General features: G+C 42.1%; 2 protein-coding genes across 2 annotated transcripts in view; both read right to left on the reverse strand.

Annotated features, from left to right (window-relative positions):
* Positions 1 to 7,580: 7,580 nt before the first annotated feature.
* tor2a (torsin family 2, member A) lies at positions 7,581 to 11,746 on the reverse strand. Its single transcript, XM_063898095.1, has 5 exons — positions 11,524 to 11,746; positions 10,534 to 10,799; positions 10,198 to 10,373; positions 9,874 to 9,992; positions 7,581 to 8,745 (listed from the first exon to the last, which is right to left on the reverse strand). The coding sequence occupies exons 1-5, from the start codon at positions 11,642 to 11,644 to the stop codon at positions 8,489 to 8,491; spliced, it is 939 nt and encodes a 312-aa protein (XP_063754165.1). The 5' UTR covers positions 11,645 to 11,746; the 3' UTR covers positions 7,581 to 8,488.
* A 614-nt stretch (positions 11,747 to 12,360) lies between these two features.
* sh2d3cb (SH2 domain containing 3Cb) overlaps positions 12,361 to 16,913 on the reverse strand; it is a 41,180-nt gene continuing 36,627 nt past the window's right edge. Inside the window, 3 exon segments of the mRNA XM_063898282.1 lie at positions 12,361 to 13,248; positions 13,903 to 14,109; positions 14,396 to 14,507. Coding sequence (XP_063754352.1) covers positions 13,079 to 13,248; positions 13,903 to 14,109; positions 14,396 to 14,507 — 489 coding nt within the window. The 3' untranslated portion in view covers positions 12,361 to 13,078.

Raw genomic sequence — 16,913 nt, forward strand, 5'->3', positions numbered from 1 at the left:
CAGGTTGGTTTTCCACAGATCTTAGTTTTTACAATATTCTAAAATCCTATGGAGAAATCCCATTGCTTTTTTGTCGAAGGAACCCATGCGCAATTTACTTCCGGGTTGGCCTACAAAAGTAGTTCATCCCTGAGCCGCCTTTATTACACGGTTTAGTTGAATACTCGATTCTGATTGGTGAATACAGAACATGTGACACGTTGTTAATCCAGTTGCACAGACCACTGTCAAGGGTGTATTGACCGTTGTTAAGGAGGATCAAGAAAGACAAAGGAAAATAAGTTAAAATACGGAGCGCTGGACGTCAGATAAATCACCAGAAGATGACAGACAGGAAGTAAACACTAACAGGAACACGGTCTGGGCTCTGCAGGGTCCATCTTGATAGTGAATCAGAAACTGTGAACAGACTTGGAACAGTTACAGAAAACCTTGATCAGAGCTGCCGTAAAGCTGTTGTTGTTGTTGTCGCAGTTCCAGCCGTTGGTGCGCCTTGGAAAACTTTTTTTCTTAGTAGAAATACGATCATTTTTGAGTCCATAAAATCATTCCAATTAATATTGGGAGTTGAGTCGTTAGTTTGTTTAGTATCTGGCCGTGTTATATGCGGGATAATATGCAGCGAGGCGGTCGTTATGGGGAAAAGAACACCCTTCAAACTGATCAAGATCCCTCCGCTTTGCGTGGGGTCCTTAGTTCTGCGGTGGTGATACGAGCTATGCATGATATACTTTCATTTATAGCATAATATTGGTTAACATTCTTGCGATTGCAGTAATGTTAGTATGTGGAGATTATCCTGCTGAGCAACAGTTGTTAAGTATCATAAACGTTTCTTGGCCACAAAGTTTATTTTCTGCAATATACCAAAATCCATTGGGGAAATCCCAACGCTTTTCGTTGAGGGACCCTTTGTGACGCTAACTTCGGGTTGTGGCCGACAAAGATACGTCATCACTCCACTATGAGTGAAGCTTGAGTAAGTGGATTGCTGCAAGATTTGGATTCAGTCAGTAGATCTGTTTGTCAGGGCAGGCTGTTCTTAAACAGTAACTTATCTATTTATTATAACTACAAATATACCAGTAAATGGGCTCTGAAGGAATAACTAGAATTTGGATCCTTCACTGACATAAGAAACACCTGACGTCCGCTCTCCATTTAGCAGCTCTTCACAACACCTGACCTGATTACCTCTCCACGCACCTGATCCTAATCGTTATCAGCTTCCCCGTTATATATTCAGTCCCAATTCCAAATCGCCCACTACACGCTACATCTGCACACTACCCATCCATTTGAGTGGAGGGTCTGCCACATTAAGAGCTGTTCCAAACCAACAAGTGTGGAAGGGGAGTGGGTTATCAAGTCCTCTTACAGCGAGTCAGTATCACACCTGACTTCACCTCCTGCAAAACCTGACCAGACTCACCGCTGTGTGTCTGTCATGAAACACGCTGTGTACAAACAGTTCCTGCAAACATTTACTGAGCAGTGCACCATACCATATTCGTCAGTAAAAATGGAGAAATTAAATGAGCAGCGCTGTGTAGTTTTTCCACAGGGCTTTTCAATTGCAATTGCAGAATAGGGGGAAGAAATTGGACCTTATATCAGTAATATTCTTTGAAAAGAACAATAGAAAGTAACAGCTAATATCTGGCTGCAGAGAATCAATGACACAATAGCTCAGTGTTAAACATATTCCATGATCAGACATAATTAGTTTGGAAAATTTGCGTTTTGCTCTTAGTAGGATAGTCACAGCACTTATTTCAGCAGGATAATCTACTTTAATAATTTTGAAAAGGGCCTTTGCCAGAATAATAAAACAAACTAATGTTAGGCTCCAGATTAACTGCATCAGTCACATGATTTTACATAACCACCGCTAAACTAAAGACAGCTAATATTGAGCATGATGAAGTTTAATAGTCTAAATTAGTCATGTGTTAGCAGGTTTGGGGACTGACGGAATACATGTAAAGGCGTTATAGGATACCAAAAAAAGGGAACTGTATTCCCTTACAGTTACAGAAAAAAACCACGTATTCAGATTACCGATACATTTTGAAAAATAGGGATTAGTAGCAGGATTACAATGGTAAAATATATTAAAGAATAAAGAATGATATATGACGATGCACAAGCTAACGTACGTTAGCTAACTTGTCTACTACTACTTAAGTTACTAGCTTAGGGTGACCAGACGTCCTCTTTTGCCCGGACATGTCCTCTTTTTATGTCCTGTCCGGAGCGTCCGGGGGGGTTTTATAAATTCATGAAAACGTCCGGTTTTCAGTTTTTCATGGGACCATTAAGCGTGTACTTAAATTGAATGGCGCTTTGCACAGAAGTCTACTGTACTTAGACTTCCCCCCCAACAATCGCAAGTGTCCTCTTTTTCGCCACCTCAAATCTGGTCACCCTATAACTAGCTACTGAAAAATATTTTGGGACTGTAAGTGGTGATGCTTGTGACCGGAATGGTGTGTGGTAACAACACTAACCCCAGACCGGAATACGTTTATGGCAGTTTAATTGAAGTTTGAGTGTCAAGTGTGAATAGCATACTGAACAAAGTACATTTACTTTATATGCATATCATTCCCGCTATTAATCTGGCAAAGGATAATCGTAACAAAGGAAGGAATAGCTGGACAAACAATTAAAAGACTAACATAGAACATTATATTAGGCTAAACAATTTCACCAGCACAAATATGGAATGAACAAAGAAAGGAAAATAACTTTCATTTCCTGAACCCACTTTACTTGAGATTTCAAGTTTACTAGCTCTGGTTTGGAGTAGCAGATGAAACGTTGCTTGCTTTTTAATGTGCGCTTTGTGTTTCTCAGAGGAAGCATCCAAGTCACTTACTTCTGACCAAAGTAGACACTAGTCGGTCTGAGATGGGTGAGCAGCCTGCTGAACATGGACAAGGAGGACAAGAGGCATTGCATCCTCCCTTCAAACAAGCAAAACTTGGACTTGGGCACAGCAGCACATCCCAGAGTACAGTCAGTAGACTAATATTTGAGTTTGTGATTGATGATGTCCAGCCTTTCTCCTTGGTTGAGCAGCCTTCATTCAGAAAGCTTGTAGAGGGAATCAGTGGTGGCAAAACTGTCATGTGCAGAAAGACACTAGTCCCGTGTATTTGAGAGGGAATTTGCTGCCATGAAAGAAACCTTGACTGCAACACTTCAGAAAGTGACATGTGTGCACAACAGCAGACTTGTGGACTGCACATAACAGAAGTTTTTTTGGTATGACATGCCACTGGATTGAGGAGGACACGATGGAGAGGAAGTCTGCAGCATTGGCCTGTGGTCGAGTGAAGGGAAGGCACACGTTCGATGTCATGGCTGCAAAAATGTGTGAAATACATGCAAAGAACAAAGTAAAAGTAAGGGCCACAATTACAAACAACGGGAGTAACTTTGTTAAAGCTTTCCGTGAATCTGAAACAACTGAGGAGGAGGCAGCACCAGACGAGTTGGATGATGGGATAAGGTTCATGGATATGGATGCAGTTTTAGAGATGGAGGGAGATGAGGAGCTTAATTTTTTCCTTCCCCCTCATCAAAGATTTGCAGCACACATGCTCAACCTGATAGCCACCAACGAGGTGAATAAAGCAGCATCAAAAGGGCCATCCCGGAAAGTGTATCAAAGTGCAATGGGAAGGTGTTCTGCCATATGGGTTTGAGTACTCATTCCGCACTACTCTATGCTACATGTGATGACAGTTATGCTCAGTAATGCTAGGCTGAGGGCCTCTGCACACATCCTCCTACACAAACTTGAGTTGAGCCTTCGCTCTGGACTTTCATCCAAGTCAGTCCCGTCCCGCTCCCTCCGTCCTGCCGGGGGACGGCCGGCTGCAGGAATGCAAGGCTGGGTCCCAACCGTCCCAAATGACTGCACACAAAAAAAAGGATTTACCTCTTTGTCACAATTGTCCCCTCACACTCTGGCCTGCAAGAAAAAAATAGCACAAGACTCCCTAAACCAAACCCCCCTCCCTCCCTGTGCCACCCTCAACCCTGACCCACCCCCTCTTGTATCCTACCCCCCTCCTCCGTCGCCCCTACCTTTCTCCTGACCCCGGCCGCACGCATAAAAGACCCATCAGAAGTATCGCTGGCCACATTTACAAGTGAAAGAGGCCCAATAATGGAGCGGTTAGGGAGAAGAATGAGGAGACAGAGGGGCACTCACAGATGTGGAGGTGGGTGGGGAAAGGGGGGGAGGAAGGAGCAGTGTCCCATTGTTTCCCCCCCTCCCCACCCCTGATGGAGGGGAGGGAGAATGGGAGGGTTGGGAAGGGGTGAGGAGGTAAAGTGGGAGGTGAGAGGGGCTTTTTACACCCGATTTGTCATGAGGTAGCATAGAGGTCGAAAGAAGAGAAAAGGGAGATTAAAGGAGGGGAAAGTGAAAGTAGTAGAGAAGAAGAAGGATAGAAGAAAGTGGACAGAGTAGACAGCTGACCAGCTTCTCTTTCTGCTATCCTCCCTCAACTGTCCCCCTTTTTTGCAACTATCGCTGGAGATGCTGGTCCGGATGTCCTGCAGGGAGCGTGTGAAAACAGGCCGGAGGTCAGAGGTCAGAGAGGTGTGTATATATTTGTGTGTGTGTCTGTGTGTATGGTGGTCATTCCCACATTATCATGTATGTGTGTGTGTCTCATTGTCCAGAAGGATGGAGATGGTGATACAGCAGCTGGGGTGAAGAGGCCTCTAAGCTGACCTTCGAACCCCTTCTTATTCCTCACACGGCCTGCGTGGTGGTTGGTTGGCGAGGGGGGGTGTTAATGAAGTCATCACTGCAGGATCGCGGAGAGATGTGGCATATATATGAGGCGACTGGGTGCTGTCAAAGGACGAGGAGATGCTTCCGAAATGTTGACAAACAAATAAAGGCCATAACCAAAGATGTTGTGCGGTTGCTTCTATTTATGGTTACCCCCAAAGCGGTGGCTCAGTAACCAACATGGCAAACTTTACTTTTACACCTATAAATAAATACACCAGATCCACTCCTCCTGCCCTTTCCTTTCACAATAAAAGCCCTAGAAGTAAATAATCCCAGGCATTTATTTTTGTATATCCGTGTTGGATTTTAGGGACAAACTGTAACTTAAAAGGACCAAACCAATGTGTTTTAGAGGGGAACATAAAGGTGACCAAAAGTTTGAAAGAAAGAGAGGAGGACTGATGGGCAAAGCAGATATTGCCATGAGATGGTCACCAGTTTCCCCTCATACCAGTTCTTTGGCAAGCTATAAGGTTTATAACTATAAGCAGTAAGATTTTCTTTGTAAAAATGACATTTACTAGCTTTTCCCAGAGCCTCATCAGCAGGTAGATTCTGACATAATCACATATTTGTAGAAGAAAATAGCAATATGTGTACAAAACAAAGCATCATACCATTTCGCGTTTCTGTAGTTTCTGCATAGACTGGACTGGAACCACGCAAGTGTCCTTAGGATCAAGGGGTAATGCAAAAAGTATTTGCAAACACAAAATAAAATAAAAAAACCCATCATAACACTTCTGTAGTCTGTTACGTACGGTGGGAACAGGTGCGAACACATTACAACACATTCACTTAATGTTTGAAGAACTTCCTCACCACTGAGATCCTTTTCCTGCAGGATTCAACCTTTTTTCTTTCTTGATCTTAAAAGATTTCAGTGATCATTTTTTGGTTCTACTTCTGACTCTGAGGCTTAAATATGTATGCATTTTATAAAGATCAATACAATTCCAATCAAATCAATCATCAGTGACCACCTCTATGGTAAACATGAGAGGTTGATAGGAAAAAATACTTTCAAACCCTAACACCAGAAATCCTCACAACCCGAGTCAATTTTAGACACACACACACACACACACACACACACACACACACACACACACACACACACACACACACACACACACACACACACACACACACACACACACACACACACACACACACACACACACACACACACACACACACACACACACACGCGCACAATACTGAAAGACCTCTGACACCTGTTCATTTCCGATGGAGAAATAATTCATTTCCTGCTGAAGGAGATAAAGAGATCACATCTCCTCTGCTTCCTGTTCAGCTGTGACAAACAGCAGCTCCACTCATCACCATCAGAGACAGGTGGAGAAAAAACAACACACACTGTGATGTCACTTTCAAGTTGTCAGGCAGTTGGAGAAGCTTGTTTGGATCAGCATTTTTATAAAAGATTAATTGTGTATATAATCAACTTGTTATTAAATTAAAGGCACTCTGGTACTGTATTGCAAACGCAATAAAGAGTGATTCTGTTTCATAATTTCAAGTTTATTAGAAAGGACTAGGTTAGCTACTTTAGCTAGCTAGCTTACAGCAGATCTGCAATACTATCGTTTCAGTTTGGTTTTGAGTTTCTTGCAGTGTTTGGTTTGCGCCACGCTTTCAGTAAACATTGCAAATGTGTTGTCAAGTTGGTTAAGATGTTTCTTCATTTGCATGTGTTTTGGCACATTTGGGTTTTTATTTGCATCATTTTTCAAGATTAGAAGTTGCATTGCCACAACATATACTGTGTTATTATGTAATGTATGAACAACTTAGATTGCAGGTTCCTCGACAGTGCAATTTAGATTTTTCAGTTTTGAAACTACTGCACATTTCTCCTGATGGAAGTGCTTTAGGCAGCAGCCGTACTGTAGGACTACTTAAAAATGACATTTTTATTAAATTGGTCATTTCTATCCAGCAAAGTACAAAGAAAAGGATGTATTCAAGAAGCACTAAATACATTAGACATACATGTTGCAGTGTATTAAATGGAAATGTTTTTTTGAATGTCAGAAAGAACACAGAACATTGTTTTGTTGTGCATTTGGACATTTTATTTGTTCATTACACTGTAGTACCAGCTATTTGCATTTGACTTTAGTTACCAGCATCCAGGCACTTCAGCGGCTGAAACTGGCTACTCAGTGGTCATGTCACAACCCGGTAAACTAGGTCTGCTCCTCATAATGTGACTTGAACAGGGAGGATATGTAATTTATTGGCAGGGTTAATAAAAAAAAGCTAAAAAAAACTGCACTCCACTTATAATACTTTTACTGTCTGGTCTTCAGAAGCAGAGTAACACAGAAACCAAAAAATGACAGATTTTTGCATGGAGTCTGGTTAGTTCCCAGGCTGTCCTCTCTGTGTAAAGTACATGTTCAACAACTTTCAAGTCTCTGTATTTAAAGAAAATGAACACTCATTAACACATACAATTAACCAACCAATAGCTAGCTGGAAGGAGGGAAATAAATCTTCAACTGTTATTTTGTTCTTGGACTTTATCTTAGAGATTAGTATGTGTCACTCTTCATTCTGTGATCCGAAAAGAAAACCCCCTCCATGTAGTGCACTTGTAATATAACTATAATTGAATTTTGGTTCAATTTTATTGATCTCACTTGCTGCTATGGGTCTTCATTAAATACAACAGATAATGAATGGTTTTACAATCATTGCTTAGTTGTAAACAGCAACAAATATTGGCAATATCTCAGAATGTAATGATTTATTTTGGCAGATTGACAGATCCATTTTATCTTTCATAGAAATAAAGTGCATTTTGAGTGTGTATTAAAAACACAGGCAACATTCTTACAATACATTTTACATTAAAGAAACAACATATTATTTCATTTGTTTGTGAACTCTGCGTCACCTCCTGCACTCTCTGCAAAAGGAAGTATTTACTGCCCTCTGGTGGCAGAAATGATGACGTTCTCTATCACTATTTCAAGTAAAGCCCTTCTTCGGTCTTTAGATTTCTTCCTCAATGTTTTCTTGAAAAATATGGACATGACACTCTTAATTCCTGACGGAAGCAGCTCCTTTTTTTATTGAAAAAAGGAGCTGCTATTTCAACGATAATGGGTTCTTATTTTAAGGTCAGATATTGGTGGATAATCTTATAATTATTGTATATTTCCAACAACATTTATCAGAATTGGTTCAGCACCAATGATTGACAAAACACGTTGCGGTCCTGTAGGTGTAGAGTGGGACCTGAAATGAGTGTGTTTGTATAAAAGTGAAAGGAGGGCATTGCTGATAAATAAATACTGAATAAATAGCCTTTTAGATAGAAGGACAGCAGGACCACCTTCAGAGTTCATAAATTAAAGGAAGTGTTGGCTTTGAGGTAGAGCGTGGCAGAAATCCTGGTTTTGACACTGAATAATATTCAGATTTTGACTTGCTTTCAAGGAACCTCATCATGCTTTGAATACAGGAGGCTGTGATTTAAATTCCCCTGTGCAGGAAGACTCCTCGACGCCACTCCGGAGACGCTGCTCTGACCTCCATGTGAGGGACTGACTGACTCTGTTCGTCTTCACTGACTCACCTCAAAGAGTTTTCCCTTTCAGTCCTTCAAAAAAATCAACAATCGGATTGCCCCTCGGCTCACAGGAAGAGGTTGATTTTGGCGGGGACTGCTTTACAGCCGGTTCTGGAGAAGTACTGTCCCTGGGCGGGGGTGTAGAGCATGTCTTCCCCTACTGCCCTCACCACGTCTGTACGGCCGCAGCTGCCCCGCTGGCAGAGCTGCGAGCGGACGCAGCGCTCCACGTGGCGTCGGCTCAGCGGCAGGAAGGGGACAAAGCGGGTGATGAGTTTCTGCTGGATCACGCTGGAGTGAAGAAGCCGCCTGGAGAGAGAAGCTCAGTTTAGTTTCCTTCAACTGACAACCATTTAACTGCGTGATCCACAGAAAAAAGACAGGTGGGGTGATTCTGGAGACCCCTTTTCCACTGGAATGAGCTCAGTTCTAGTTGTGTGCGGGGGCTAGTTTGGTTCATAGTTTTATCAACCTGTGAAACACTTAAAGAGGCAGGCAAGAAGAGGGAATTCTCTCTCCCACACACTCCCCGACTCTTAAATGCCTGAACTTTGAATCCTTTGTTTCCTTTACTGTTCACTCTAACATCATGGTATCACTGTGTGACTCGCTTCTATTGGCTAGCACTCCAACACATTGTACGTGATGTGATCACAACAGAGCCGGCCAGCTAACCAATCACAGCAGACTGGGCTCTGGTTTCAGACAGAGGGTTAAAAGAGGTGCTGCAGCACAGGCAGGATGAGAAAAATAAAGAGCTTTTTACACATTAAAGCATGGAGACATGTCCCAGTAGAGACACTAAATACAATTATGAAACATAATATAAACACATAAACTTAATGTGTTGTTTTTCCTCTAATCTGAGCCTGAGAGGAGCCACGTCATGAAGTACACCAATGCAACGGAATCATGAATTTGTGGCAATAAGTATGCCAAAGGCATATAGTTTAGCATATCCTCATGCCCGCTGTTGAAAGTAGTCATTCATTCTGACTGACGGTTACTTTGACTATTTAATTTATATTTTTACAGTTCAGTAATAAACCATAATTGGAAATGATAGTGTCTTCTTCCATGGATGATGTCAGCATAGCAACCCAAACCAGTCTGACTAATCGATAGCAAGATTTAGAGGATACAATCCAGATGATTCTTGTATCATTTTAGGCGTGTTTAATGGATGAATGCATAACGGAATTGAATATTAATTATTCACCATAAGTTGCTGTGAATTAGTAGGTTCTAGGTTGCTATTACAATGATAACAAAGGGGTTGGGACTCAACGTATGTTAAGAACCGCCTTGGTGGGAAAAAGTGTTTCCAACATTTTAGCTTTTGCATTGTGCCGCTGATAAGGCTTCTTATAAGCATACAAATGTACAACTCTACAGTACACGTAGCTGAATATTTAGCAGTTTAATATCAAAGGACCCTCACTTGTTGTGCAGTTGTAAACCGCCTGTGCGATGGCTTCCTGCAAGTCGTCCAGCTTGATGTCCTCCCTCTCCTGTCCCGTCTGCCGGATCTCTAAAGTCGCTCTGTTAATCACCTCCTCTCCTGTGGTGCTGCAGGGAACACACACAACACACAGGTTCACATTTAATAATAACGGAACTTTTTTCAGTTGGAAGTCAAAAATCATTTGGACAAATTGTCTCTCTCATGGAGGTGACAGTTCAGTCACTTCTCGCTCCCCATTTCGGTGTTTTGAGTTTCTGTCTGTTGACTGTGCACTGTCACATCCCTAGTATGCGTCGTGTGTGTGGGTACCCAATGAAAACGTAGATGGCCTTCCGGTAGTTGGTGCGAAAAACAACGTGGGATGGACCAAGGAAAGGCTCCAAAACATCAATGAGACCTGGAGGCATCTTCTCCATGTCGTCAAATAAGAAGACGGAGCGCGCACACTCTGTCAGGTTCCCCTGCACCCACCTCTTCAACTCCTCCTGCAAACAATTAATTATGATTAATCACAGATCATAACTGTGAGTAACCTAATGAAATTCCTTAAACAATTCACACCACTCATGAAGACACATTTAATTGTTTCTTATCTTTTACCATGCTGATGATACGAAGATTCACACTGCCTGAACTATAACCTACCCTGTATTGTTTGACTCGGTCAGGTAAGGGGAAGTGCAGCGTGGGAACAAACTGATGGACGTACGGGCTGCTCATCGCAGAGCCATACAGATGATTTCCCATCATGGAGCTGACCATCGTCTTTCCCGTGCCAGAGGAGCCATGGAACGACAGCACCAGGGGCCGATCAGGGTTTTTATTCTTAAGGAACTTCGCCACCTCCTCTGACACTATGTCCTGAGCCAGATGTTGTCCATAAACATTCTTGTAAAGGTCCCACTCCAGATCTGAAATTGAAGGGAACAAAGATTTGTTTGATGTTATTGTTAAATTATTAGTTAAGTTATTTTCAAACCTTTTTGGCTTTATCTGAAAACTAAAAGTCCTTTTATGACAGAAAAAACACTAATACATGGACATTTTGGGACAAATAATTATTGCTGAGGATTTTAAATAAATGAAGATGCTTACGGCTTCTGTGCCATACATTTGGTCCAAAAATATCCTTATCCAAGCTCAGGATAGCTGTTGCTTTAATGTAATGTAATGCTTTTCTGTTTAATTCAAAAGAATACTATATATGTACACAAGTGTTTTTAGAACATAGAAGTAGATTTTCTAAACACAGACCCTGAAGTGCCACATTTTCAACAGTCTAATAACAAAATTCACCTACAGATTAAATGTATATACTTGCAAAGCTATGATTTGATACAATCTATTTAAACAGCATCTGCAATGTTAAATATGAGAGAACACATCCTGTGTTTTGCTAACTAGCATAATAGCTAATGTGACTACAGTATAACGTAGCTCTTCGTGACAACCCCAGTAATTAACCCGTTTCAGCACACGAACAAAACATATAATATAAGACACAATTACTGGTGAATCAACCTTGCTATAGTTACTTTACATGTTTAACTAAAGCAGCAGGCTGACAGGAAGCAGCACCCGTTAGTTAACGTGAGCAAGCTACGACATACATATGGTCTTATCTCTGGGTCTTACCTCTGATATTTGGCTTAAAGTCACACTCACAGCTTTCAGATATGCTGCAGTAGAGTTTCTGAAAAACGCCAAAAACCGGATGAAAAAGGTATAAAAGCAGTACTGACAGAAACGCAAACATTTTGGCTGCCTGTTGGCAGACAGGAAACCCGAATGTAGCTTCTGCTAACGACAACCAGTAAATGTTGTAGTTTTACTATTTCGAGGAAGTCGTCCAGAAACACGTACCAGGAATGACAGGAAAGACTGCATTTCCCAGAAAGCATCTGGCACGAAGCGTATCGTGTGAACATAGACATCTTATATCTTATTATGTCTACGCGTGTGAAGGCCACGTTGGCGGATCACAGTCACAGTCCAGAATGCAAAGCCGATAAACAAAACACCTGAAGAATGCTGACTATACTTGAAGCGTAATAGCATTGTTATGGCATATAAAAAATAAATATAAAAGAAAATGTAACATTTATTTTTATAATAAACTGTAACGTTTTATAGGAATAATAATGCACCATAAAAATAAAACCTCATAGAAAAAGGTAGTTCATAGAGTAGAGAGTGTTATTAATGTAAAATTCATATGTTATGGAGCCATAGTGGTGTTCTCCTGAGTTTTTCAGATAAGTTTTCCAGTCAGAAAAGTGTGTTGCTTTAATATATTCCCGTTGTGCTCTATTCCAAATACACACAACATAAAGCACAACACACATCAATATGCAACCTCAATTTCATTACCTCAAAGACTATTAAAACCCCCAAATTTCTTCAAAAGAATGAGAGGCATAAGAGTTTTCAACACACTTGTAACTTACAGAAAATGTCACAGTATTTTCCAAACAGTGAGGTAAGCATGTTTATTTACATTTCACTTTTCAGATAAATACAAGACATTATTAATAACGTTATGGAAATGATCTGTACCTGTGTACTGTGCTTGTGTTGTTAGAGTCAGTTCACTCACTTCTATAATTCACATATTGGTATTAAAATAAGCAAGAGTAGAGAAAAGAAAATGAAAGTTTAAAAAAAAGATATGTGAACTGACCCACGCACTGGTTACAATATCACTGATCACATCACACTATGTATTTACTTTACACATTACAATATCCTTATGATAAACACATGATGATGAACATAATATACAAAATGGAAATGTAGATAAAATGTTATTCTGTCATAGGGTTGTACAATATGACATACACTTTGTATGGTCATTTTGTTAAGGAAGGTCCAGCCTTTAGGAAGACATAGAAACATTTCTAAACATTAAACAGACCAAGGCACAGCCTCATTTTTCAGACACTATATACCAAGACTTCCTGTTTCTTCTGCAGAAGAAAAGCCAAAGAACTCCGAACAGTAGCGTTTATTTACACTGATATCTTCCCTTCACATTTTGGTTCAATACGAGTTAGATGATGTCCTCTGGCATTGACACATTGAGAAATAGCATGATGTAAGTAAATATTGGTGAATCATCTGAATAAAGAGATTTTATAAAAACACGAAGCAGTTATCTGGGAATTTTTTTAAATTCAAAACAGGTCTGGGGTCAGCGTGATCTGACAGGTGGCTCAAGCCTGTTGGACAAGGCAGTCAGCACCTGATCAAACTTGGCGTATCGCGGAACTTGGCCCTCCTCAGCTCCCCTGCTCCCCCAAAGCAGCCTCATCTGGAAATCGGTCAGGAAGAGCTCCAGGAGCTCTGCCTGATCCTGAAAACCTGCAATCAATCAACATCGTGTTACTATCAGTGTATCAACTGCAGAGTTCACAATTTGCTTATTATAACTGATATCCTTTGTATTTAAATTCAAGCCTTATTTAAAGATAAATGCACTCATTTTAGACTAAATTCAGGAGAAAATAACTGGGAAATAGACATCACTCCTCTGCTTGTGTAAACGTTTAAAAACTTTTATTATTATAGTTAGTTGACTAATTCAAATTATTTTGTCATAATTGCATTAGTTTGTTGAAAGCAATGTTATTATGTTGAAATAAAAAGTATTAAAGGGGCCCTATTATTTTTATTTTCATGTTTCATATTTGTATTTTGTTCCTCTACTGGGACATGTTTACATGTTAAATGTTCAAAAATCTCTTTAGTCTGCACTGATTGGTTAGCTGGCCGGCTCTGTTGTGATTAGTCAGCCACTTAGATGCCCCGCCACTTAGCCTATCAGGTACAATGTGTAAGATTGCTAAACAATAGAAGCTCAAGTGTAACGTAGTGATGTCACTATGTTGCAGTAGTAACCAATATCTTTTTAGTCACCAAGTCAGAAAGTTTAAAATCTTCAAAATATTAGCAAATTGTCTGCTATTTAGCAATGTCTTTAATTCGGCAATGTCTTTATTTTCTTCACTGCTATACCTTGCAGTTTGCTCTCAGCATTGGAGCGGTAGATTCCCCCAAGCTGAGCAATGGTCCTCGCCGCCCCGAGGTGGAACATGACCACGTCCACCCCAACTTCCGTCGACTCCCACGGGTCTGTCCCCTCATCCGCCACTATGCTCTGCTCCAGCAGCGAAAGGAGGGGTAGGACGTGGGGGAAGCTGGTGTTGGACAGCGGACAGCTTTCTGGAGGACAGACATATGCAGAGTTAGCATTGCAAAAATCAGAAGACTATGCATTTGGCTGGATTATCCAGCTGTATCTAAAAGTCTATTGCTGCGGATGTGTATTAACAAACACCAGGAAACAAGATCATAATACTGCTGTATCAGCTGCACAGCACTTGCTCCCTACAAAACACAGAATGCAATTTCAAATGCTTCTCTTAGCCGTCAACGCCCTTTATGATTTTCTATTTCCAGTGGATTTTTTTCAAATGGGACCTGGGCTTTACAAAAGGAGGATCCCTACCTCTCCCATCATTCAGGCTCTTCATAAAAGGCCTAAGAGTTTTATCGTAGAGAATTGCGCCCTCTGTGTGCCGCTGCCGTAGCGCCGTCCAGGTCTGCTCCAAACGGGACACCTAAGAGACAGAAAAACCTCCATTAAAACCTGGCACCGATATAAACACACACACTGACGCGGTCATTTGCTACATCGGCAAATGCATCGATGACGTCGTGCCGCGGATTACTGTACGGACATTCCCAAATGAGAAGCCCTGGATAAACGGCGAGGTCCGAGCTAAACTTAAAGCACGGGCCATCGCGCACAGCGGCGGTGATTTGGATGAGTACAGGAATTCCAGGTATGCACTCCGGAGAGCTATTAGCAGTGCGAAAAGACAATACAGGGACAAGGTGGAGTCGAACTACAAGGGCTCCAACGCCAGAAATATGTGGTCTGGACTAAAAACAATAACAGACTACAAAAGGACAACGAGTGGTGCTGAGGAAGTGTCTGCATCTCTCCCAGATGAACTGAACACATTTTATGCACGCTTTGAGAAGCCCCCGGCTGTGGAGGCACAAAAGGCCCAGGATCCCTGCTCACTGGTTTTAACCAGTGCAGATGTGTGTAGATCTCTGAAAAGGATCAACGCACACAGGGCTCCGGGACCTGATGGCATCCCTGGCCGTGCTCTCAAGGTGTGTGCAGTTCAGCTGGCAGATGTGTTCACAGACATTTTCAATAGGTCACTGCTCCAGTCTGTAGTCCCCACATGTTTTAAAGAGTCCATCATTGTCCCTGTCCCCAAAAAGACAAAACCCATCTGCCTCAATGACTACCGCCCAGTTGCACTCACCTCCATCATCATGAAGTGCTTTGAGCGGTTAGTCAAAACTTTTATCACCTCCTCCCTCCCTGACTCACTGGACCCCCTGCAGTTTGCCTACAGAGCAAACAGGTCCACGGATGATGCCATCTCCCTCACCCTCCACACTGCCCTCTCCCACCTGGACCAGAGGAACACTTATGTGAGAATGCTGTTCATTGACTACAGTTCAGCATTCAACACCATTGTGCCCTCCAAGCTCATCATTAAGCTCAGGGACCTTGGGCTCAACAGCGCCCTCTGTGACTGGATCATGAGCTTCCTGACGGGCAGATCCCAGGCAGTGCGGATGGGGAACATCACATCCTCCACCTTGACCCTCAACACCGGAGCCCCTCAGGGTTGTGTGCTCAGCCCTCTCCTCTACTCCCTGTTCACGCACGACTGCGTGGCCACACACAGCTCCAACACCATCATCAAGTTTGCTGACGACACGACCGTCATCGGCCTGATCACAGACGGCGACGAGACGGCGTACAGAGAGGAGGTCAGAGCCCTGACATCTTGGTGCCAGGACAACAACCTCCATCTCAACGTCAGCAAAACAAAGGAGCTGATTGTGGACTACAGGAAGAGGCAGAGAGAGGCACACACACCCATCACCATCGACGGGACTCCTGTGGAGAGAGTCAGCAGCTTCAGGTTCCTCGGGGTAAACATCAGTGAGGACCTGACATGGACACATCACACCAGGGTCATATCCAAGACGGCTCGACAGCGGCTCTTCTTCCTCCGCAGGCTGCGGAAGTTCAACATGGACTCCAGGATACTCTGCAACTTCTACAGGTGCACCATCGAGAGTATCCTGACTGGCTGCATCACCGCCTGGTATGGCAGTTGCACCGCCCTCAACCGTAAGACTCTACAGAGGGTGGTGAAAACTGCTCAGCACATCACCAGGACGGAGCTGCCATCCATGGAGGACCTCTACACCCAGCGGTGTAGGAAGAAGGCCGGTAGGATATTAAAGGACCCCCATCACCCCAGCAACAATCTGTTCTGTCTGCTGCCGTCTGGCAGACGGTACCGCAGCATCCGGACCAAGACCACCAGACTCAGAGACAGTTTTATACCACAGGCTATAAGACTACTGAACTCCTGAGCTGTGTGAATGTCTACTCACATCTGTTTATAGTACACACATACATATTATATATATATATATATATATATTATACACATCTGCCATACATATCTGTTTATAGTACACATATCAATATATTGTACATATCTGCCATATACATCTGCTATACATAATATATGCATCTGTCCATACCTCCTCATTCAACAGTGTAAAGTATTTAAATACTCTCAATGTATTCCACATATGTATATATTTCACATCCTCAAATCTTTATTGTTGTTATTGTAAATATTCTTCTCTCTTTTTGCACTATTTTATTTATCTTATTTGCACCATGCATGTTGAGTTGTTGGAGGAGCACGCGACATAAGATTTTCATTGCCAACATATACGCTGTATCTGCTGTGCATATGACAAATAAAACCTTGAAACCTTGGCAGCAGTGCATCCAAATGTCGGGGAACCAGAGTTTTGAACTGAGGACAGACAGACATCAAACTTAAAGGAGTAAGGATTCAAATGAATATTTCACTTATAATAGCATAGTATTATAGTAGTATTTGTTAAAT

Source organism: Eleginops maclovinus, chromosome 12 (genome assembly GCF_036324505.1).
Source record: "Eleginops maclovinus isolate JMC-PN-2008 ecotype Puerto Natales chromosome 12, JC_Emac_rtc_rv5, whole genome shotgun sequence".
NCBI lineage: Eukaryota > Metazoa > Chordata > Actinopteri > Perciformes > Eleginopidae > Eleginops > Eleginops maclovinus.